Raw genomic sequence first — 23,487 nt, forward strand, 5'->3', positions numbered from 1 at the left:
CCAAAAAAAAAAAAGTTATGTAAGGATGAAGGTGTCAGAGGGAACACCTGTTTTATTGAGGAGCTGCACCTAGTACTGGAGATTTCCAGAAACATTCTCCACTGCTGGCTGAAGCCAGGGTCCTGCAGAAATAATAAATGACCATATAACAGAGAAGAGGGGAGGAGTTCACAGTAGAACCTGTGGAAGTGAATGCTGATGCTTCCCAGCTTTTTAAATAAGGCTTGGCAGCCTTAATATTTTTGACAAGGAACGGTGGATTGAATGGGTGTGCGTGTGTTGCTGTGTGAGCGTGCTGGTATCTTAAACCAAGAGTGGAATAAGCAAAGCTGGTTGTGTGATTTTATTGAGCCTTCCATGGCTCAGAACTAGGCTGAGAGCCCCATATTTGCTGCTGTCAGATTTCTACAACCTATTTTTTCCTTGTCTGATCACTGGTAAATGGCCCTGGAAAACTAGATCAGAGTTTTTTCAGGAAGAACACCAAAACAAAGTGATAATTTTGAAATATGAAAAGCCACAGTAAAATTGATATTATTTCTCCTCATCAACTCTATGAACTTTGCAATCTTTTGGGTTGGATAAACTGTTTGAATAATGGGCAAGATCTAAGAGGACAGATCCCAAGGGGAATGCAATCCTGGAGGTGCTCTTATCCTTCCTAGGATGCCTCCCTACAAACATAAATTCTGTTTGCTGGGGATGGAAAAGTTGGGTCTGTGATGAAGAATTTAACATGCAAATTGTTATTAATTCTGCCTTCAATCAAAAGCACACAGAGCAGCTACAAGGAAGAATAATAACAGGTGGAATAATTGCACTTGTATCCTCTAAAATGTGACAGTCCAGGTTGTGTCAGTAATTTCAACTTCTAGCCAGGGAAGCAGCATATTTATCTTGTCAAAGAAGTAAAGGTTACTCCAGGTTTTAACAAGCATATGTCCTTTGAAACCAGTATATTTATTTTATTTAACCCCATGGAAAAATGGTTGAAGTTTCTCTTTTCAAATAAGTGAAGATTCTGTACCTTTTAGGTGATATGCTGGATGCTGGGTTTGTTTAATTCTTCTAACTGTTAATGTGACAGGATCTTGGGATCATCACTGTGTGTTTGCGTAATTTATAGGTGAGAGGCTCCCCCTTAAATGGCCTCCATAAAAATATTATGCAACACCCAAGAGGGTTCTAAAGTAGAGATCTTTCTTCCTTTCCTTCCTTTCCTTCCTTTCCTTCCTTTCCTTCCTTTCCTTCCTTTCCTTCCTTTCTCCATTAATTTCCTTTCACAAGCTGCCTCTATTCTAAAACTTTAGTGACTTCACAACTCCTCTATCCATTTTCTTCATCCACTGTTTAGCCATTGCAGCTTCTGTATACCTTGAAAACCATCTGTACATTGAATTATATAATTTTTTTTTCAGTTTTTAGCTCTTTTGAGTGATCTCAAGTTTCTGGACACCTACAATTAGTAGTAATAGCTTGGCAGACTCTGGATAATGGTTCTCTAGCAAGAAAGAAAGATAATATGTTTCTGTATTGCTATTTCTTTATAGGACTTTTACAAAAGTGTAGAACGAGTGCTCAGCTAAGATCAGAGCTGGGTGCTGCCATGCACCAGGAACATTCATCAAGTGAGATGATTTGTCCTTAAGAGGAACTGTAAGTAGGTGAAAAAGACTGACAAGGTATTACTTACCCCTATTTGACAGATGAGAAGTCAGGACCCAGGGACTGTCTGGATTAAGTGGCAAAAAAATAAATGGCTTAGTGAGTCCTGGTGTCCTGTTGTTGTTCAATCCAGGGACTTGGATCTGGAGAATGTTAGAAATTTCTTACAGTTTATGCAGCTAATTTCTGTTGGCATGGGAGGGGAAAGATGGGTAAGCAGTGTAGCATTTTGAGACAAGGCCAAGGTACCCACACAAACAGTGAGCTTGGTACATGCACTTCAGTTATCACCAGAGACACTGTGCCCACCCTGAGAGCAGTCCAGGTATGTTAAACTACAGACTGGTGGACTGGTGAACTTTCTTTCTAGTATTTAACCTCCTAATAGCTGTAATGGCTAATTCTGAAATACTTCTGTCTGGTTGGATAATGCATCTTAGACTGGCAAATGCCAAAGTTAACAGAATCTATTATACAATGCTTTTTCTCAGCGTCACGGAAAAATCACTGATTTTTTTTTTTTTTTTTTTTTAAGAAAAAAGAGGAAACAAAATGTTATTTGATAGGAGAATAACATGATGCTTTTGTGAGAAAGACAGGTTTTTTTCAGTTCAGTCAACACTGGGGGTTCATGTGCTTTTCCTAACTTTAGTGGGATCACAGTGACTTGAAATTGGCTTGGGATGCAACAGCTAAGCCTGTCACTTCGTGGCATTCATTTGGAAGTACACTACACAGGAATGCTGAATTAGCCCTCCTGCTGCACGGGTGGGATGAGCTGGAGCTGAGTGATTGTAGTGTCAGAATGAGAAGTAGTTCAATGGCATATAAGGGATATAATTTCTGTGGGTACCTCAGGATGTGTACAGAACAGGCTGGGCTGTTAGTGGAGATCACTTGTGAGAGGAAGTGTGATTTCCTGACTATCCCTAATAATGTTAAATCTAATTCATATTTTCATATTCATTGCTGAGTATTATGCAGACTTGGCAAGTCGTTAAGGACAAAACAGAGTTACTGTAAGATACACAAGCACTGAAGCACAAGAAATTGAGACTCCAGATGTAAAATCATAGATACCAGGAAGCAGGAAGTTTTTGGGATAGGTGGAATGAGCACACTGCTATGTTGGAAATTTTAGTGCCAGGTTGTAGCCTGAAAGAGTCTTAGGTGCTGTTCAGTGTAAGGTGTCATATTACTGCAATGTATTAGATACATTTTCTTGTACACTATTTCAAGGAACAACGGAGGGTAAAAGACTTGTGGAAAAACTCCTACTATATGTCTGCATTTCTGCACATTGAAGAGTTGCAGCTGTCCCATTTTTTTAAAATGTTTGCTGTCCATCCCCTCAACCTACCTGAGTGCCTTTTAATACAGCTATTCACCACTAAAGGCAGTTGCAGCAGTATTGCTTCTTTTCTAAAAATAGACTGCAAGAGCATCTTTGTTATCTGCAGTGTAAATTGTTTTAGTTGGAAGCTGCTTTGCTACAGTATCATTTCTTAAATTGCGTATTAATTTAACAACCCATCCACCCAAAACATAATGATTGTGATTGGAGAAATACAATTCTGAATCATGAAGTGGAAGGCAAAAGGGTTTAGATGCAAGTGACACCAGTTTTCATTTTGCATGTATATACACAGGAATTGTGATTACAGCAATATGCATTGTCTTCTGTTTGCAGCAATGCCAAGACAAGACCAGGCTGGATGGGCCTCTGAGTAAAGTGGTTTAGTGGAATGTGTCCCTGCCCATGGCTGTGGGGTTGGAACTAGGTAGTCTTTAAGGTCCACTCCAACCCAAACCATTCTGTCATTCTGGGAAACCAAAATTCAAGTGTAGATTAAAGTGTGTCCCAGTGAAATGAGCAGAATTTCAGTGATGAAAGAATGTATTGCTGAGAATCATTTTAGTGACATTCCTTAATCATGTTCTCAGAAGGTGGTACGTATTTCAGCAGCTGTAGTGTGGGTTTGTGAGAACTGGTGTCCAGATCAGCATCAACCTTGAGAGGTGAGCTGGCTTTGTGCATTCCTAGCACTGTATTAACCACTGCTGCTGAACAGTGTCCTTCACTCCTTCTCAACCCATCTTGCTTTGCAAATACAAGATTTGGATTGAAAATGTTTGCAGGAACCTCCTGTGGCAAGCAGGCAGAAAGCCAAGGACTGGTAGAGCCTCTGTGAAGGGCTGGTAGGGAATGTTGGCTCAACATGACTGAGACAAGTCAGTGGTGCAGTAGATGCATGAAAAGCCTTGGCAGTGGTTGCTGCACGCACATCTGAAATGGCTTTTCTAGCCCTGGGTAATGCTACAGTCACCAGAGAGAGTCCAATGGGCACAATTTTCAGTGACCTAAAATAGCATTACACGTAGTCAGTGGGGCAGACTTTTACTCCTCAGCAGAGGTTTTTCACTCCTCAGTGTAGGTTACATAAGTTTTTACAGCTAGGAATTTAGGAGCTTCAATGACAGCTATACATCACTTCCCACACATGCCCACTCACCCCCGGAAAAGGGGGAAAAAAAGCTCATATTTCCAAGTTGACATTAATAATGTTGTGATGAGTTCATAGTGGGGCAGTTAGTAATGCATTTAATGCATTTACGTTATTGTTTCCCTATTTCATTTTTTTCTTGTTTTAGTCTGTTTCCTGCATTTAATATTTAAAATGAACAAGCACAAGCAAAGAGAAAAAACTTGAAAGGCTGAAAATCAAAAAAAACACAGAACCTTTCCACTTACATAATTCAGTTAAACACATTCTTCCCATGATGCATTGAGGAAATATACTATTACAGACACAAAGCACTTTGTAGTGTTGTATTATTAACTCCTTCTGGGGCCAGATGATTTTTATGCCAGATTAGAAGAAAGGAGAAATAGGATGTAATGTCAATTAACCAAATTGCTATGGGTCTTTCAACACTAGGGCTTAGGTGCACTCCCAGAAAGGGGATACAAAAATTCGTACATTTAGGATTTCCAGATCTTTGGAGAGAGTTTAAAATGCCCCGATATTACCCTGGTGAGTGCTGTGTGCTCATCTGCCTGAGCAGTAAAAATAGGCTATTTTTATTTAATTGGATGGTGGAAAGCTAGAGATTTCTCACATCAGTCCGATGGCAGATTCAAGATTCTGCATATGTCAAAACAAAGCCATCTGGATTTGTTTATATTGCAGTTAGTCTTTTGCAGGAGTCCAAGTGGCTATTTGAGAGCCACTATAGCATCAGCATAACAAATAAACACAGGTCATGCTACAGCCCTTTCCAGTTTCCTGGGCCAACGTGGAGAGCCCTTTGCTTACACATCTGCAGGGTGAGTGTATGCTAGCCAAACAAAGTTGTGGAAATGAAGACAGGGTCATAAAAAATCCCTCTAGACATGAAATCATATGAGTTGAAAGACTTAGTCCCAGTTTTAAACATTCTCATTGCCTTGTCTTTTTTCTTCGTTTTTTTCACCTCTCAATCCTGTTCCATTATGTGGGCATGGATTTTATTTTTGTGTTTACAAATGCAGGATTTATTCAACAGAAGATTGAGTTTTTTAGGGTGTTTTACGTAAATAAAACATTTTACTTCTGAGTTAAAAAACAAACAAAACCAAACATTCCTAAAAATAACAGAAATCTTTTTTAATTGAGTGAAGGCAATTAAGAAGATTGATTGCTCAACCCCCCTGCAATCCAGTTAGGAATGGTTCATTGTGCAAGTGATAAATTAAGATGGTTTGCTAAGTTCCTGGTGGATCCTTGATTTGAGGTTATGATTTTGTAACAAATCATGACAGAGCAAAGCTATCAAGTGGTACTGTCTCTCCTTTAAAGAGACCTCCAACTCAGCTGGCAAAGCCTTTTCTCTTTGTCTAGGGGGACACCAATCTCTCAGTTTTATGGTAGTTTGGGATGGGAATGGCTTGATAAAGCTCATTGAAAGAGAAATTAATACATAAATACGTAATTAATGGGATCTCCAGCACAGGTTAGGTTAGTTTGTAACATTTGTTACCAATGGGGTCCAAAACCTTTCAAGTCCAATTTAATTTTCTCTAATTGTCAGAGCTCCCAAGTAGGTTTTCCTGGCTCTGTGCCATTGTTTCCTTTGTGTAGAGTGGGGCACAGATCAACTCACACATTGTCCTAAGCACCAGCCATGGAACTTGCCCTTTGCAGCCCAGGAAGGTGTTTGAAGAAGTTTGTATTTGGGGTGATCTGATTGTACTTTGGGTTGTTATGGTCAGGAAGGGCAGAGTTTGTGACTTTTGGCCCAACTGTGGTGAAAAATAACACTTAGGGTGACCTTAGAAATAGACCATGTCTTTTCTATCTACCTTTGAGGCACAAAAAGAAAGAAGAGTTCATCTGCTTCAAATGTTCAGTTCTGTTTTCTTTAGTAGGTAATGGGAGCTCTTGTGAGCATTAGGAGTCTGTCCTGGCCCTCCTGATTTCTGCCAGCTGCTCTCCACTGGGTAGGGGAGGCTGGTAGTGTAGCTGGAAGGCCCAGAAGGTGGAGTGTTTCCCCACTTTGTCCATCTCCATCTGTTTGGATTTGGAGCTGGCAATACTGGTTGAGAACCTTGGAGATAGTCAGCAAATCCCCGAGAGCTGCCAAGTGTGGTAGTTCCTGGTGGCTGTGATAAAGCCCTACATCTTGGAGACTCGGAAGATAAATGAGTGATCGTCCTTGCTGGGGTGCAGCTGAACTTGTCTAAGCCATGGCAGAACAATGGCATAAATTAGATTTATTAAAGAAAGGTGCTGCTTTTGTAGCATCAATTTAGTCAAAATGATGGTGACAATGGATGAGTCTTCATGCATCCCCCACACCCCCTCTCCCTTTCTTCTCTCCCTGATGGGCAGTTGGAGGGTTTTGGGTTTGTCCCAGCATAGGAACATGGGGTGGGTATTGGAGGAAGAGCTGTCTGGGTGCTTGCATAATTAAAGTATTCCAGAGATGGGGGAGCTGAGACACTCACGACTGAGTTTGGTGCACATTGGCAGGCATCAAATGCTGCTGGAAACTGGGCCAACTGGGCAAATTTGGTCTGCTGAGGTTGCAGGCAGCTTTCTGGTGAATCCCCCCCACCCTCACCCCCAGCAGGGGCACCTGCAAGGTACATCCAGCCCAAAGATGAAGATTTTTTTGGTAAGAGCTGTATGAAAATGTTCAAGTAATTATCTTCAATTCTTTAATTCTGAATGGATTTGAGGCAGAAATGTCTGTTTAAAGTATATATTCTGAGAAATTATGATGTCATTAAAACAAAGCACTAACATTCATTTTTTTTCAGTAGTGTGGATGCCCATGTAGTTCTGAATTTTCCTAAGTGCGATAGAGTTTGTAAGGATGGGCAGCTAGGAGGGAGGGGAAGGAAACTGATGGACCATGATTCCAGGTCTGTGTTTGATTTCCAAATAACTTTGCAGTTACGATCCCTGCTTCTGACTAGTCAATTTATGGATAAATTTTCACTTTGAAAAACTACCTGTGTCAGTACTGTGTTTTGTTGTTCAAGGAAAAGGATCATTTTTGGTCACATTTTTCAAAGAGAAACTTTGAAATTAAATTAGATTTTTATTGTTTTTCAGATTTCTTCTGTTCAGTATAGTTATTGGAAAATAAGCCGATGAATAAATAGTTCACAAATAAAATTAGTTGGCTTTTTGTCGTGGTGTTTTTGGGGTTTTTTTATTCACAGTTTCCTATGAAATGTCACCAGCTTCAAATAAGAAATTTCTTTAATATGTTTCTCTGGGGGAAAAGGAATAGATGTTTTTCAACTCTTCTGTCAGTATATGCTCTGAGACACTGAATAATTCTGAATCTCAATATACCCCTTTATCTAACAGCTTATGTGTTTTATTAGTTTTGTGGTTTCTGAGGTTTTGTTCTTTCTTTAGAGGGTTGGTGAAGAGATCAGTACAACTTAGCGATAGATTTGACATTTCATATAGACAGACCTAGAAATCTGACTAGAGAACACGTCTAGAAATCCCTAGCAAAACAAAAGCTGCTGGGTCCACAAGTTTTCTGAAAATTATGTTGGGTGTTTGGCTTTCATGTTCTAGTAAACATGAATAATAATTCCCCAATCTCCTGCTATGTCTGTTATTCATTATTTTATAACTCCGTGTTGTATTGTACTTCAGACATCAATTTTCAAGCTAAAAAACCCCAATGTGTTTAATCTTTCAACATTCTGAAGATATTTTGTGCCATTGGCCTACTTTGTGGCTGTTTTCTGTATTTATTTTTTTTAGTTCAACTATACATTTGTCAAATGGAGAGACAAAAGCTTCCCAGTTTTCAAGTTGGGGTCACATTAACTGTTAATAGATAAAGTAATTTTGATACTTTTTGGACAGCTGGTTGTTTTTTTTTTTTTTCTTCCAATTCCTAATAACTTCTTTGGGTTTTTGGCCCTTTTGAGTCCAGAACTGATGTCTGCATCCAGCAGTTTACCAGGCTTCAAGATTCCTGAATGACAGCAGCAGATTTCCAATGTATTTCAGAGTGGGTGTGTGGTGAGGATGATTTTATCTGTGTGGTGTGGTGCTTTATATTTGCTGATCCTCTTTATTTTCCATTTTACTGCCTGATCATTCCATATCATCAGATCCTCGTGCAACTTTTCTGTCAGTCTTTATTTTGACAAGCCAACAACTTTTGTGTTATCACAAAGTTGTGTTAGTTCTCTGTGCTCCATGTTTTCTTCAGTATGACATTTAGGAAGCCAGAAATAGCATAGAACAGACTAGATTCCCATAAATGCACATTTTCTTTTGTCATATATGAGCTTGGTTTGGTTTTTCTTTTTTCTTTCAGTGGTTTTCAACAAAAGTTGATGGAAATGCAAGTGCATGGTATAAATTATAGCGTCATTATTAATCCATAAACTGATTTCCTTTGAAGGCTAATAATAAAATTTTAAGGTCTGTATTCCCTCTTAACAAACAAGATGTCTTTTAATCATTATATAAGGATCTGCTTGTTTGTTTATTCTGATTTTTAAAATAATTTCTACTAATTTATGGATTTATTTGTCTGTGGGTACCACGGTCTGTCTTAAAGCCTCTTAAAATGTGCCCCTGCATTTGCCACCTTCTGTTTCTCTGCTAATGAAGTAAATTTCCTTGATAGGATAGCTATCATGGCTAGTAGTTGAGCAATTTTATATTGAATTTCTGAATTGTGGAAGAATATTAATTGAGCTTAGTGGATTTTCTCTCTTTATTTTATATGCTAATTCAGTACTTCAATTTAAAATAATTTCCTCGCCCATAATGGAAAAAGAGCCTAGAGTTGGAAATACCCTAAGCTGTATCCTACACTCTGCTCTGATGAAAAGAATTGATTCACCATCTCAGTTATGGCCTTGTCTTCTTCAAGGCTGTCTTGTAGCATTTTTATTAGTTGGGCTTTTTTTCCTATCATATGTTCATAGGGGTATTTATTGCTGGTTTTTTACGCCTTGTATCAAATGCTCTAAAAATTTTTAAATTCTGTGTTATGCTGGTATTCTGTACTTACAGAGCTGATCCCAATTTCCATTTTTATCCTTTAATTGTGACTTCTTCTTTAGAGGAAAGTCTTCCTACTTAAAATAGCTTCTCAGTCTCTGATTTTACCAGATGGTTTTTACTTCTTTCATTTTAAAGAAATTTGTTTTCAGCATAAGTGGTTTTGATCTATTTTAAATCTCCAATAGGATGACTTTAAAATACTTATCCTGTTGTTACTTTTAATTTCTAACTAACAAATCCTAGGTTTTATGTATTTTGTTTTTTGAAGTTAATCTCTGCTTTAAAATAATACTTTGTGTGTATGTGTGTAGTTCTGCATTTGTGTGTTGGATTACAGTTTTGTGTGGCCAGTTTTGCAGAGAAGCTCCTCAATAGCAGTGTTTTCATCCTGAGTGCTGGTTAAGTCTAAAGAACACATTATTTCTGTGTGTGGATACCTTGCTTACCAACTCCAGCAATTACACATTTCTGATTTCTAAAATTTGAAGTTTAAGATGATCTGACAGTTTCACTCTATTCAAAGCTGAAAAAGGCTTCTCTCTGTTTTCTCTAGTCTTTTGGATCTCTTATTAATGCCTTATCTACCATTGAGTGAAATGACATCACATGGTCATGTGTTTGATAACCCAGACCTGTCAGACTAATGTGGAAGAATTTCAATCCATATTGATGTTAGGGTGGTCAGTAGTAATTCACTGTCCCTATTGGCTTCTAACCTTTCTTTTAAACATAGCACCCTTCTTTTTACCAGTGTTTCCCACTCCGTCCGTACAAACTTTGTACCCTTTACTGCCTCCTCCATGTAGCTGCTTTCCACTTGTATGTCTGCTGGGATGTATTTTTGAACACACAAGGCATAACCCAGGTTAGTTACACTTCCAGAGTGAGCACATGTGCCTTTGACATAACCATAGAGACCTGTGTTGACAGGCTTGGCCTAAATATCCCGAGGCTGTGCTTTGCTGATTAAAATGAGTGCATTTTGTCCATTTCTCTCCTGTAATCAAGAGTATGGATTTTGGCACAATTCATTCCTCAGCAAGGCACATGAATACCAGTATGGGGAGAAATTGGACTTTTTGAAAATGCTAATCTGACTCTCCAAGGATACCATATAATAAACAATCTGGGAGCCTGCAGAATTGCTGCATTTTCCTTTAGTCATAATGTGTTGATTTAGTGGTGTTTTAAAGAACTGCTGTCAAAGTTGTGTGTTCTCCAGATGGATGGTGGTTGAGGTGTTCATTAATGCTCTGCTGCAGAAACTTGGTGAGTTCAAATGTGCATGAGACTGTAGCATTGCTGCAGAAGCACTTGAGGGAATTTCAGTGTCCTTCTTTATTAGAAGTTAAATTTGTATATTTACAGAGTTATCTTCTGTTAGTTAGAGAACAAGTTCATCTCTGAAGACTGAGCTGTGAACATACATCCTAGCCCAGCTTATTATTCAGGCCTCGATGTGTGCAAAAGGTTTGAAAGGAAATCCTGTAATAGGTTAATTTTCCACTCTGTGGGTTGCATTGCCTGAAAACACTTGCTTCTTTCTTCCCTTCTTTGTTACTTTTCAAGGGGTAGCTACTCATACTGCTTTCAGGATAAAAACACCTTAAACACAATGCCTTCATCTTAATATTTGCAAAAAATGTTAGGTGTTCTTATTTCTTGTTCTAAAGGCGAGCTCTTTCATGGATCCTATTCACTGATCCTTTCTTTCACCTATGATCAGGAGATAAAAAGAATAAAAGAGCCCTGTGTGCTAGATTTCACACCTGAGGAGAAGGGCTTGTTAAGGAGCTATTGATTTCCTCTCTCCTCAACTCCCTCCTCTTTTCCCATACTTCCCCCTCTCCGCAACTCCCACATCTTTTGCCATACTTCAATGGGAAATACTGATACCATTGGAGAGGCTTCCAAGATTTCTAGTTTTTAGTGTTTACCTAGCTATGATTTAGGGAAAAACTGTATGGAAGTGAAAGGAAAAAGGACAACTTACAAAAGGAGTGGTAAGAAAGGTCTCTGAAAAAGCAGACTGTTCAATTTATAGACTCATAGAATATGCTGAGTAAGAAGGACCCATCAGGATCACTGAGTCCCACTCAAGGCCCTTCACAGGACACCCCATGAGTCACACCATGTGCCTGAGAGCATTGTCCAAATGCTTCTTGAACTCTGTCAGGCTGGTGCTGTGACCACTTCCCTGGGGAGCCTTTTCCAGTGCTCAACCATCCTCTAGGTAAAAACTTTTTCCTGATATCCAGCCTAAACCTCCCCTGACCCAGCTTCACGCTGTTCCCTTGGGTCCTGTCACTGTGACCACAGAGCAGGGATCAGTGCTGCCCCTCCTCTTCCCCTCATGAGCAAGTTGTAACTGCAGTGAGGTCTCCCCTCAGTCTCCTCTTCTCCAGGCTGATCAGACCAAGGGACCTCAGCCACTCCTCACATGGCTTCCTGTCCAGACCCTTCACCATCCTCGTGGCCCTCCTTTGGATACTCTCTAGCAGCTTAATATCTTCATGCTGTGGCACCCAAAATGGCACATGGGACTCAAGGTTGAGGCCGCACCAGTGCAGAGTAAATTAATTATAATGCCTCTTAATTTGTATTGAGGCATTTTATTGAAATTATTGACATGGCATTTTAAAATATAATTCTACTTTTCCCTTCATTTAAGCAATTTCCCTTCACTGAAGCTGTTACTCTGATTTGATTTCTTTTAAAAAAAAAAAGTATCTGTTGAAGTAAATACTGGGCTGCAGGTCTATACAGAAATGAATTCATTTTCTTAATATGCTTACATTTCTAAAATGGCATGGGAGGCTCCTGAACCTAGTGCCATGGCATGTAAGGTTGAGGAGTATTTCCATACCTCATTATTTGTTGTTCCTTTCTTAAATGGAGGTGTACAGCAGAGGATGACAACTTGCAGTCTTTGTTTGCCTTCCTATGGGTTATCCATTACGACTGCTTAAAAACTGGTGATCTTGCTGTGTAAATCAGCATCACATATCTTGCTGTTAGAGGATGCAAAGACACAGACTCTGTAGGATGATCCTCCTTGGGGAAAGGACAAGAATGAAACTGTTATTGAAGGTCCTAGGGACAGTCCAGCATAATGCATCCCAGTTTGCACATTTACAGAAACATCTCTTGCATAGAAACTCTTCTTGTTGCAAGAAACTTCTTGTTCCTTCCCTTGCGTTCATCCACATGGGGGTAATGCTCATTTCAAAACATGTTTTTACAAGCGCTGGCATTTCAAACTCGCTGAAAAGCTCCCATATTCTTCTAATTTCTAAAATAAAAGTAATAGAACAGTTTTTATTGATGGTCTGATGTCATCTTGGACCTGCCAAGTGTGTCACGATGCCGTATGTCCTACCATAACAACAGTAACAAGTATTATTTGTATGCCGGCAAAAATTACACCTCAGAGTCAGAATTTCAGGCCTCCTTCTTGGATCACTAACAGAAAGTTACTTTTTTTTTTGTGCTGTATTTTAGACAACATCATGATCTTCAGAGCCTACTGCTGAGGATTGTTTGGTGTGGTTGGTGTAATGAAATGTGTGGTCAAAACGTAATGGGCAGACATGCATTTGGAAGACATTGCATGTCCGCCTGCCAAGATGCTGCAAAAGCTCATCTTACCCTATTGCAGGAGGAAGAGATGTGGTTTCTTTAAGTTGCTTTAGTGTCCTCAAGATTAATTTAATGTGGTTCAGTGATGGACCTCAGTGTGAAAGTGGAATGACAAGACTCAAATGTGGGATGCTGCAAGCATTACAGTAATGGTTTTCTAGGAGGAAGATTTGTCAATTAAGTTTAGCCCTCCTGTGGTAGAGACAAGACTGTGTAACTCACTAGGCCAAGACTATGGCTGATGTGCATGAGCATGGTTTCACTGCTCTGAAGGGTGAGATTGTGGCTTCATTGCCACCCACATGGAAGAGCAGTAATGGGTACTAATCTGAGGGCTGTACCAGGCTGGGAATTTTCCTGGTGATGTCCTTAACCCAGGCCCCAGGGAGGCAGCAGACTTTCGTAAGAAGAGGATCTGTCCAGAGTACTGAACCCTCTGTTCTCAGAAGGGAGTTGCCTACAACGATAACCTGTCTTTTCTTCCTTATGGAAGTTGCTATGGGGCTGGGGGGAGGAGGGCATAACAAAAAATGTGTGTAGGCACCTGCATTTCAGTGCATTATAGAACACTGGAGAAAATCAAGCCTACCTATCTTCCTCCTTCCACAGGGATCTGATCCAAATGAAAATGCTATCAAACTATAACAGTGAAATATCCTAAGATAATGAAGCACGGTATTCATCTGAGGTCACTGTTGCATGGAATAACTAACACCTCTCTGGTGTCATCTTGCTGGATCCGTCTGGCAAATTACAACCAGAGAGACACTGAGTGTACAGCACTAGCTATTTAAATGTACTTTGATGAGGCTAAACACAGGGAAGGTTCCCAGAGTTCCCCAGCACTGCCAGACATAAACACATTCACTGCATTGTTAATCCCACTAATTTAATGTAAAGCATGAAGGTCTCTATGAGATTTATGCAGAACAGCTGAAATCTATGATTAGTGTTGGCAGCAGAAGAGCAGTTTCAGTCTGTTGGCTAGGGTTAATCTAGTCAAGGTACTAGAGAAATATTTATCCTTGTTGTGATTTAGTTTAAAATACTACCTTTATGTAGGATTGCCTTTAAGATAAAGTACAGGAGGCTGAACAGAAGCAGGAATTAGCTGCCGACTTTTAGCTTAGACTTGTAATTTACAGGTTTAATTTTGCTGCTTCTTGCTTCTATTATTCTTTATTTATGTAGCAGTGATAATATTAACAGCGATAACAGCTTCACCTCCAGGTGCTCCCAAGACAAAGCTGATTCTAAAATCTAAGGATAGGGATCCATTCTCCATCAATGGAATGCAATTATGCGAGGTGCAACTTCACATATGTATGCAAAGAGTGTCTCAGTAGGGTAAGGAAATTGCACTTGGTTCATTGCTGGGAAGAAGAAGGGCAACCTGCCCAACTACAGATTGGATCAGGCACTTGGGCTACATCTCTATGAGGAAATGGAAGAAGACAGAGACCATTTTCCATCCTGAAGTCAAGTGATGTAGCTCATGTATTATCCATTTGGTAAATTTGTTTTTCTTCAAAAGAGATCACTTTACCCAAGATGCCTATTGGGAAAGGTCTCTGGTGGATACAGTGTCTCAGACTTTGCCAAGGTACAGTCTGGCAGACTCTGGAAACAGATTGACACTAATTTGAACTGTTTAAAGATGAAACTGTCCATTTCAGTACAGAAAGGTGCTGCTGAACATAGCCAGAGAATAAATTAGAATTTTCTAGGGGTGAATCAGAATGGGGAAAAAAATGTGCAAAGGGTTAAGAAGTTCTCCAATATTTTGTTTCATTTTCTTTGGTATAAATAGAAATGTTTCACTGTCCTTAAGGGACCCAAGAAACCTCATGTTGCTAATGTCACCATCATTATACACGTTTTTTATTTTGATGCAGACCTATTTAGAAAATAATATTATATAGATCATCTTAATGGCTATTATTTAAAATTTTTTAAATGCTTTTGCTTGCAAAATATTTTGATGATGTAAAAATGGTGGATTTTATTGAAAAATCTGTGATTAGTTCTACTACCTGTCAGCAGAAGGATAATAAGCAGCATCCTTAATATAAATGTAGTTTACTTTGGGCAGTCATCTATCTGATGTTAATGATGTTGTTAACAGCATTTGTTCCTGTATTTGGAAAGTAACTAACCAGACAGAAAGGTATGCACGCAGTGTAATGGGGTGGATTAGCAGCAAATAACCTTCTCACTTGAGCAGATCATTTAGGGAAGTGATGAATTAGTATGGACCCTGACACATTACTGCATCTCCTCTCCCCTGGACTGCCCTGCTTGTGCAGAAACTGCCAGTAGCTCAGAGGTGTCTAAATAATGCTCAGGAGCCCAGGCAGACGCTGCATTGCTGGAGCACAGCAGTCAGCCCCTCAGTAAGTAACAAGTGTAATGCAGTCCCAGTAGGACTCCTGCTTGATCACTGCAGCCAGTCATTTTAATCTTTGCTGTATAGGGAAGTTTAACTACCTCTTTGTAGATGAATTTTTTTTTTTTTTTTCCATTAGGGCGTGGAGTGATGAGATGGAAAGCTGTCACTTGCTCAGATAATATGTTATGGGAGGATAATTTTGACAGGTGCCTCTTGTATTCTTTTCCCTCCTGCTCCTCCCTAATAGCAGCTCTGACAATGTGCCAGGGGATATTGTTTCTGAGGTTGTTGTCTGACAGTGTGCCAGGGGGTATTATTTCTGAGGTTCTTGTCAAGGATGGGTGTTTCACAGGGAAAAATATAGCTGCTGTTGAGAAAGAAGAAACATAAGCAGAAAGGAGGCTTCTCTCTATGAAGGTAGGATAGGGTTTAGACTTCAAGCTGGAAGCTGAAGCATGAGTCTGGAAACAGGCAAATCAGCTCAGAAGGTGGTTAACCAGAAATAACTGGTTACCTTTTATCATGAAGACCATGGTGTATTTAAAGGAAAGAGACATAAAGTGGAAAGAGATGCTCAGAGGTTACTGATGTGCTAAGTGGACACAACCTGCCCTCCAGCTTTTGGTCCCTGGACCAAGCTGACAGCTGTTTCTTCTTGGGCTCAGGCTGAAACCTGCTTAAATTGGTGGAAAAAGCTCCCATTGACTCTCCTAAGCAGGCAAGTTCCTCCAAGTAAATGTACTTCATTTCTACAGATGGTTTGAAAGAATACTGAAAGAAAATGTAACTTGCCTCTTGAGAAAAAGAGGTGGGAAAACAGAATACTTAGGTTTGCCATCCATGTGCCAAATGTAGCTGTCCGGTATTGAAAACAGAGCTCTAAACTTCAGCTCTTAAAGGACCTAAGCAGTCCTCCTTGTCATCCTTTCCTTCTCGCCATGGTCTGGCCCCCTCTAACAGCAAAATAATTTTTTAAGGCCACATGCTGAAAGAGAACAACTCCCAGGGGCCAGATCCTGCCATGAACTCCTGAGCTGGGCAGCTGCACTGAACTCACCCTCCAAATGAGGAGGAGCTTTTAGCAGCTCCCAGTCTGGGCACAGGGCGAGGGAGATGACAGCAAAGCCATTTCACTGTGTTTGTGACAAGGTATTAACAGTTCTGCCTTGCTGTGTTAGGCAGGACTTTTTCCATTACATAAGCAAAGCAACATTTTTCACCGTTAGCATTCACAGGATGCAGAAATAGTAAAATGTGAAAAAACCCCAAACATTTAGACTTTGAAATTATATTTTAGTTTTTGTATGGTTTTGTTTTTTAGGGCTGAGCTGAGGTGAAAGGGGCGAGTTTCCAGAATTGCCTGAACTGACAGTTACTTTCGATTTGCAGCAGAAACTAAATGTATTTCTTAATTTTCATTGTTACAGAAAGTAACCACAAACCTGTCCAGGCCTAAGGTGCAGCGAGCAAGCACTGATGCAGTATAATTTTTCTGTGAAAAGAAACCCATTAAAATCAGAGGCTGCTGAGTTTCCATATGGTGTGTTTATGGCAGCATTGTGTCCTTGTCATGGTGGCCCTTGGTCTCTTTCCACACATATAAGCAGAGACATAGGACCCCTGCCATAACTTGGTTTTTGTCACTGGCTTCCTCAAAACCTGGATTTAATACCCACACCCAGTAGCCCCACTGAGTTGCATTCTGGGTAACACGAACTTCAGCACAACTGAAATCCCATTGCCTTTGGAGAAGATAAAAGTCAGAGTTTGTTTCAGCCTGAAAAATGTGAAAAGCTAGGCAATGCCTTCTCCTTCCTATTTCAGATTTTCATGTTGTTTCTTCATTGAAAAGTCATGCTTTTTTTAAAGTGCATGTACACTCAAGTACTTGGGAGTCATTCACCAGGAAGTATGTTCTGTATCACGGCGCAAACTCCTAGCTCATGATCTTTCTCATCCAGCTAAGGAAGTTTAAAGGGGAGAATGACACAATTTTACTCATAAGTACTGCAGTTTTGGGATTTATGACAGGCTTAGCTGCTTTTTGTCTCCCTTTGGTTCCTTCACTAAGCTCTGGATAGCTTGAATTAAGTGCCCTCTTGTCCTTTTTCTTCAGGCACTGGAGGCAGCACACTGTGATGTCACGGGTGAGATTTGAAGGTGGAGTGCTCTTTTCTGTGCTTTTATTTCTTTTAGTGAAGGTTGAAATGTTGTAAATTGCGAACATCTGTGTTGTATGCCCTCTGCACATTTATAATCTGATTATTTTTTTCCCCTCAGTTCAGCTCATCAGAGTTACTTTGGCAGAAATGAGAGTTTTCAATGTCTTAAAATACCTCCCCTAGAAGGTAGTTAACCTCAGGTCTGCCTGGTCACCGTTCAGGGCTGAGGATTGTGGCAATGGTGCTGCTTGGATACTCATTTGGAACCCATCCCATTACCCGCCTTACAAAGTGGGAGAGCAGAATGTATTTAGCAGAGCCATTATGGGAACCACCTTCTGCAGGTCTGTAAATAAGTTGACATTTGGTGTGCAGAGGGTTCACGCGGGGGGGGAGGCTGAGATAAAGTCCTGCATCTGATCTTCTCTTTTGAATTTATTAGTCTTTCATGAGCAGACACTTGCACCCAGTTTCCACTCGTCTGTTGGGAGGTGGAGATCAGTCTAAGTTTGGCCAAAGGAGGATCTAAAGCTCATCAAATCTCACTGGTATGATCTGGCATAGGTCTGAATTAATGCATGAGGTAAAGAAACAAAGGTGTGTCTGCAGGGTTATCAAACAATTGTCATATTTCACCACAGTTGTGTGACATTTTCCTGAACTGCCCTTGAAAAGCTTTTGGGATCCCTCTGAATGGGAGAGTTGTAAAAATAGCCCATTTAGTTAAATCATTGTTTTTCCTGAGGGAGTCATCCATGCAAATTTCAGGCAACAGCAGTGGTTTTGAGATTTAAGCTTCTTTTCAAAATTTTCTTTTTCATTTAAACTGGAATTCCATTTTGTCCTATTTCACTGCCTTCCATGAACTAGGTGAGCTGAGCATTGGGAAGAGTGTTGTACACGCTTGTCTCATTGCCATTCTTCCCTACATGCTGACAGCTGCGGCCCAAGAGGCAGCACTGAGCCGGTCGGACCCTGCTCCAAACCACTGCAGCTGCTCTCCCCTCACCTTTTCATGCCAGTGGGACCTGCCTTTGCTGGCTCATAAAAAAAGCCTCATAAAATATTACTGTGTTGCCGTGGTCTGTGTCACAGCAGAGCACCGTGCAGCCAGGCACTGTGAAACAAGCTTGGTCTGAGGGGCAGCCCTGGCCAGCTGTTAACCTTGTGGCCGCTGGCACTGGGGAAAAGCTTTTGCCTTCAAGAAGCTGGTGGCAAAATTTGGCACTAATGGAGCTCTTTGATTTATAAGCCCCATAGAATGCCAGAGGCAGAATTTCCCAGGTAAATCATCTGTCTGTTGTGTTTACAGGGCTTGTTAAAAGACCCAGATTGAAGTGTTGTGCTCCCTCCCAGAGCAACTCTGTTGCATGGGAAATGCAGGTGCTTTGTTTTCTGCACTTGTTTGTCATTTTGTTCCTGGGAATTAATCCTTATCAACAACAGGTTGTAATAGAGGCTGTTTCTCAAGAGGACTTCTGCCATTCTCACTGATAGGTTTACTGTTAATCAATAACTGAACCTCCAGGGCTGTGAAATCTGGTACTGCATCCCAGTTTCATCTTCTTTAATGGATGGATTTTTTCTGTGTCAGCTGTGGATCTAAGTTTTCAAGTGACCGTCTGTGGCAATTGGTGTTATTCAATCAATGGACAGGTGGTCCATAAAGCATCAAAAGGTGATTTGTATAGCAGTGGGAGTTGGAAAGGAAAATCAAAGCAACCCTGAAGGCACACACACGGTGACGCCCCGCTGGCAGCAGCAAGCAGGGATGTGCCAGCTGCACACGGAACCATCTCTAAGGCACAGATCAATGGGTACAGCAATGCCTGTGGATTTCCTTTCCCCAAAAGTGTCATTAGCTCTTTGCTTATTAGAGAAGCTTGAGAAAAAAGGTGCTGTAAGGGCTGTATAGGACTTCAGAACAGTTTATTTTTACCGATGTGGCTCTTTCAGTGTGGGAAGGATGTTTTTACACAGTTGCCCATCATGTTCGGAGTGAGTGGATCTGGGGCCTGGATGTGGATAATTCTGGCTCTTTCTTGAGGTGTAGCAGAGGGGCCTGTGGGTAGGCTGCTAGGTCACCTTCCAATGGGTGTGGTACAGCTGTGAATCATTTCTCTGGCAAAACCACCTCCTTGATGGCACAGGCAGTCCCTGAAGTATGCTGGACACCCCAGCTTGTTTCATAGCGTTAAGCTGTACTTTGTCTTTTGTCTCTTAATTTTCACCCTTACTTTCACTCTAGTCACTGCATTTTAAGCTTTTCTTCACATTTGGGAAGACTGGAAACTTTCTGTTGCCCCTCTGTTCTTTTTCTTCTTTCTTTTTTATGTTATGAAAAGTGAGGCTTTTGCATAATCACAGGACTCCAGGAACATGAGCCTTTGGAGCAAACAAACAGAAAACTACACTTCTATCTATGCATCTTGTATACCCATGAGTGTCTTACTGAAAATGTGAGGACTGCCACAGCTATGACTGTGAGGCTTACTCTCTACTAACAGTTTCATTACTGAGAAGAACAAGATTTTTCTCTTGAAATATAAGGAAAAAATCTCTGAAAGACTCTCTGCTGGAATTTGAACTTGGCTCCTATGTGGAAAGCAGTATGAGTAAGATCAGGACATCTAGAAGTACTGTTTGTTCCACTTCACAAAACATATCTGAAGGATAAAGCAGTAAACTTCTGTATTTGGTTAACGTTGAATTAACATCAACAAGAATCCCCATTAAAAAAAAATACATAATATAACTTAATTTGTGAGAGGTTAGTTAACTGTTGCTTTATACTCGTAGAAAACACGATCTTGTGCTTGAAAAGTTCAGAACTAGAGGTATAGGAAATGAGTTGAATACTGAGTTGATTAAAACAAGAATATACTGAATCTGAGGTTTTACAACATCCATAATAACATTTGGAAAAAAATTTGAATGCTTGCATTTGAGGAAAAAATTCTGTGTAGAAGTGAACCCCTAATCTCTTTAACACATCCTTCAACCACAGAAATGAATTGTAGGTCTACTTTAATGGGCTTATTCCAGTTTGTGCTCACAATTGCATTGTGTAGGCGAATGGTGCCAATTTTTTAACTGCAGAAGCATTTGAAACTGGTACAATTGTTTGTGATGAAATACTATACTTACAGGACCTCTTTTAAAAATACGGCTCTCCTATGAGATTATGTGCTTGTGTGTTCTCTCTTTGATTTTCATGTTTTACAAAACTTTTAGCTTCAAATTTCAATCCTAGCTGAGTTACTCAAATGTTGTGAAGATTGCAGAAAGCCTGTGATATTCCTGGGCCAATATTACAGATAAGGGTGTAAAGATGAATTGAAAATGCTTCAGGCAGGAATACAGCCTTGATGTTTTTCTGAAGGTTTGTCTTTGAAATCCCTCGGTCATTCTTCATCCATGAGAGAATTTCCTCTTGTTAAGTTACAATTCTGACTAGGGCCATTAATTTTGGCTTGCTGTTGCAGGCAATTAATCAAATAGGTAAGAAAAGAAATTAAATTATTACTGTTTGCATGCTTTAACTCTCTCGAGTGCAAACACAGTCAAAATGCTGATTCTCCTGTGTACTGACTCAGGCTTTTATCTCTTCCTATTTCTTGCTTGAGTTTTCTGTTGGGTATCTAGAAATACATGGTCCTGTTCTTCTTCCCAGGCTTTGGAGAACTTCAGTGGCCTTTGTCTATCCTTTCCTACTTCCATAAATGCACCAAAGGCTAAATCGAGCCCCATCCTTCACTGTGCTGATGGGACTCTGACTATTTTAGGGGTTGATGGAGTATTATTGTGCACAGGAATGGCCTGGGTTGGGAGAAATTGTGCAGCATCTTCTGTATCATCCCCATCTACAACCTGCTTTTGTAACTCTGTGTATACATCCCCCCACTCTGCTGAAGTGCTCTGTGTGCTGCTGTCTCCCTCGTTTCCCTTCATAAGAGATGCAGCACTTAGAAGAAAACTTGACAATCAATTTAAATAATTTTTAGTAGTTTTTGAGATTGAGAATTGTGAAGAGGGGTGGCAGTTCACAGCCTTTGTTCAGAGTGCTGCATTCACCTCTTGTTGCTTAATGTCTCAGCAAGGCTCTTTGTCCTTCCAGGTTTTCACAGGGAACAGCAATGCTGACAGTGTGGTTCACCACAAGCTGCTGCACTCCATGAAAGCTCGATTCTTGCGCTTCATCCCTCTCAAGTGGAACGTTGGTGGGCGGATAGGACTGAGAGTTGAGGTCTTCGGCTGCTCTTACAGTAAGTGGCTGCATCTTAACCCACATTTTGTCAAAGAGCTTTTAATTGGTGCTGGCAGTGCTGTGGAAAGAGTAAAAGTTTTATGAGTTAAAATATAATGTGAAATACATTGCCATTGTTTACTTTTTTCATTACTTTCAGTAGTTTTTCCTACCTTTCTGCTCAGGGATGTGCTGCCCATCTCGCTCAGCTGGTGAAGCCTCCTCAGAGCTGAGCCCACCACAGAGCAATTTTCTGCTTCTGGGAGTGCCAGGCAGTCAGATGCTGCAAAACCTCCTGCTCACTGGAGGCCACAAAGCTAATTGGGATCTTTATAGGTCTATATTTGCCTAAACAGTTAATTTCTGGGTTTAAGGCAAGTAACCTAGTTGTGAAGTGCTGTGAATTTTGCAGCTGTGGTTATATTTGAGGCTGATGACTTTATAGCTTCAGAGTGCAGAGAACCTGTCTGCTGATTTAGCTGCTTTTACATGAGTGCTTTCTTTGGCCACTCTTAACACGTGATGGTCTTTGACGATACAGTCTGTAGTGTTTTGGGCTTTGGAGCAGCCTATAAATGCTGCTGGCTTGGGGTGTTTTGGTGACATATCCTGGTGTAGTGCTGCAGATGTATGACCTATGACCATGGCAGACTGTGAATGTGAGGCAAAAGGACCGATGCTGCTCACTGCAGAAAACGGAAGTCCACTCATGAGGAAATACAAGTCCAATATTTGTTTCTCAGGTGACTTTGTGTTCATTTTTGTGACTTGAGATGCTGCTGGAAACGAGAGATGTTTGTTGTGGAGAGTTCAGGGGATTAACAGCATTTTACCAGTAAATTTGGCGTGGTGTGGCACAAGTCACCATCATGTGACACCACCATACTGGTACATCTCCCCATTTAGCTTAGGTCCTTATCTGTTCCTCCCAAGCACAGATAAGGGGTTGTAACAGAATAAGCATAAAAACTGTTCAGGAGACTACTTAAATTTATCTAAGCTAAATGAAAGAGAGATGTTTATTAAACTATTTGATTCACGTGTTCCCACTGAACAGGGACACAGGACTCTTTGGGGCCTTGTCACTGCACATGGATCTTGGGACTGCTTCACATGGTTTCACAGGAGGATTCTTGCGGTTTCGATGTACATCTATCACATCTGTTCAGCTTCTTTTAGGTGCTGTTCCTCCATCTGTACAGACACTGTGCAGTGACCTGTAACACCCTGGTCTGGATGCACAGCCTTTAGGGCAAGAGACTTTTTCCAGGTGTATCAGTGAACATGTAAACTGAAACTTGAAATTCAAAATCAACTGCCCTTGGTGACATAACTCTGAAACAACCAGCTAATCTGTTTTCAAGAGCTTTCTTCTGTTAATGATGCCCAAACCTCTGCAGTTAAGAGTATAGTCCAAACATATGTGTAACAAAAAGAACTTGAACTTGGGGAAGATTGAAACTTTTGTGGCTGATTTTTCTTTTTCTGGTGCTAGTCCATGTGATGTACTACATGAGCACTGCTTTCATGTCAGACTGTGGTTGTATTTTCTATGACACAAAGAAGGTTTCAGAGTCACTTGCAGGCTGAGTTGCCTTGTGCTATCATCTATGTCTTCATCTTTTTCCTGTACCCTGCAGTTACAGGAAATAAAAGTGCTTGTGCGGAATTAAGGAACAAGATTAAAGCGAGCCAGAAAAGAAATAAAGGGATTCATAAAACTTTTACAGGGTGTTGAAATATTCATTCCATTTATATAAATGTGCCATTCACATTTCTCTCTGGCAAATTGCACATGCCAAGCAATACCTGTCTACAAGTTGTGCTTATATAGTTTCACCGTCTTGGCTA

At 40.5% G+C, this 23,487-nt stretch overlaps 1 protein-coding gene across 1 annotated transcript in view; it reads left to right on the forward strand.

Annotated features, from left to right (window-relative positions):
• Window positions 1–23,487, forward strand: part of CNTNAP5 (contactin associated protein like 5) — a 272,802-nt gene that overhangs the window by 100,579 nt on the left and 148,736 nt on the right. The window contains exon 4 of the mRNA XM_017740228.1: window positions 21,508–21,655. Within this exon, the coding sequence (XP_017595717.1) occupies window positions 21,508–21,655 (148 nt within the window). The remainder of the gene's footprint in view (window positions 1–21,507; window positions 21,656–23,487) is intronic.

This window comes from Corvus brachyrhynchos, unplaced genomic scaffold (assembly GCF_000691975.1).
Source record: "Corvus brachyrhynchos isolate BGI_N302 unplaced genomic scaffold, ASM69197v1 scaffold126, whole genome shotgun sequence".
In the NCBI taxonomy this organism is placed as follows: domain Eukaryota; kingdom Metazoa; phylum Chordata; class Aves; order Passeriformes; family Corvidae; genus Corvus; species Corvus brachyrhynchos.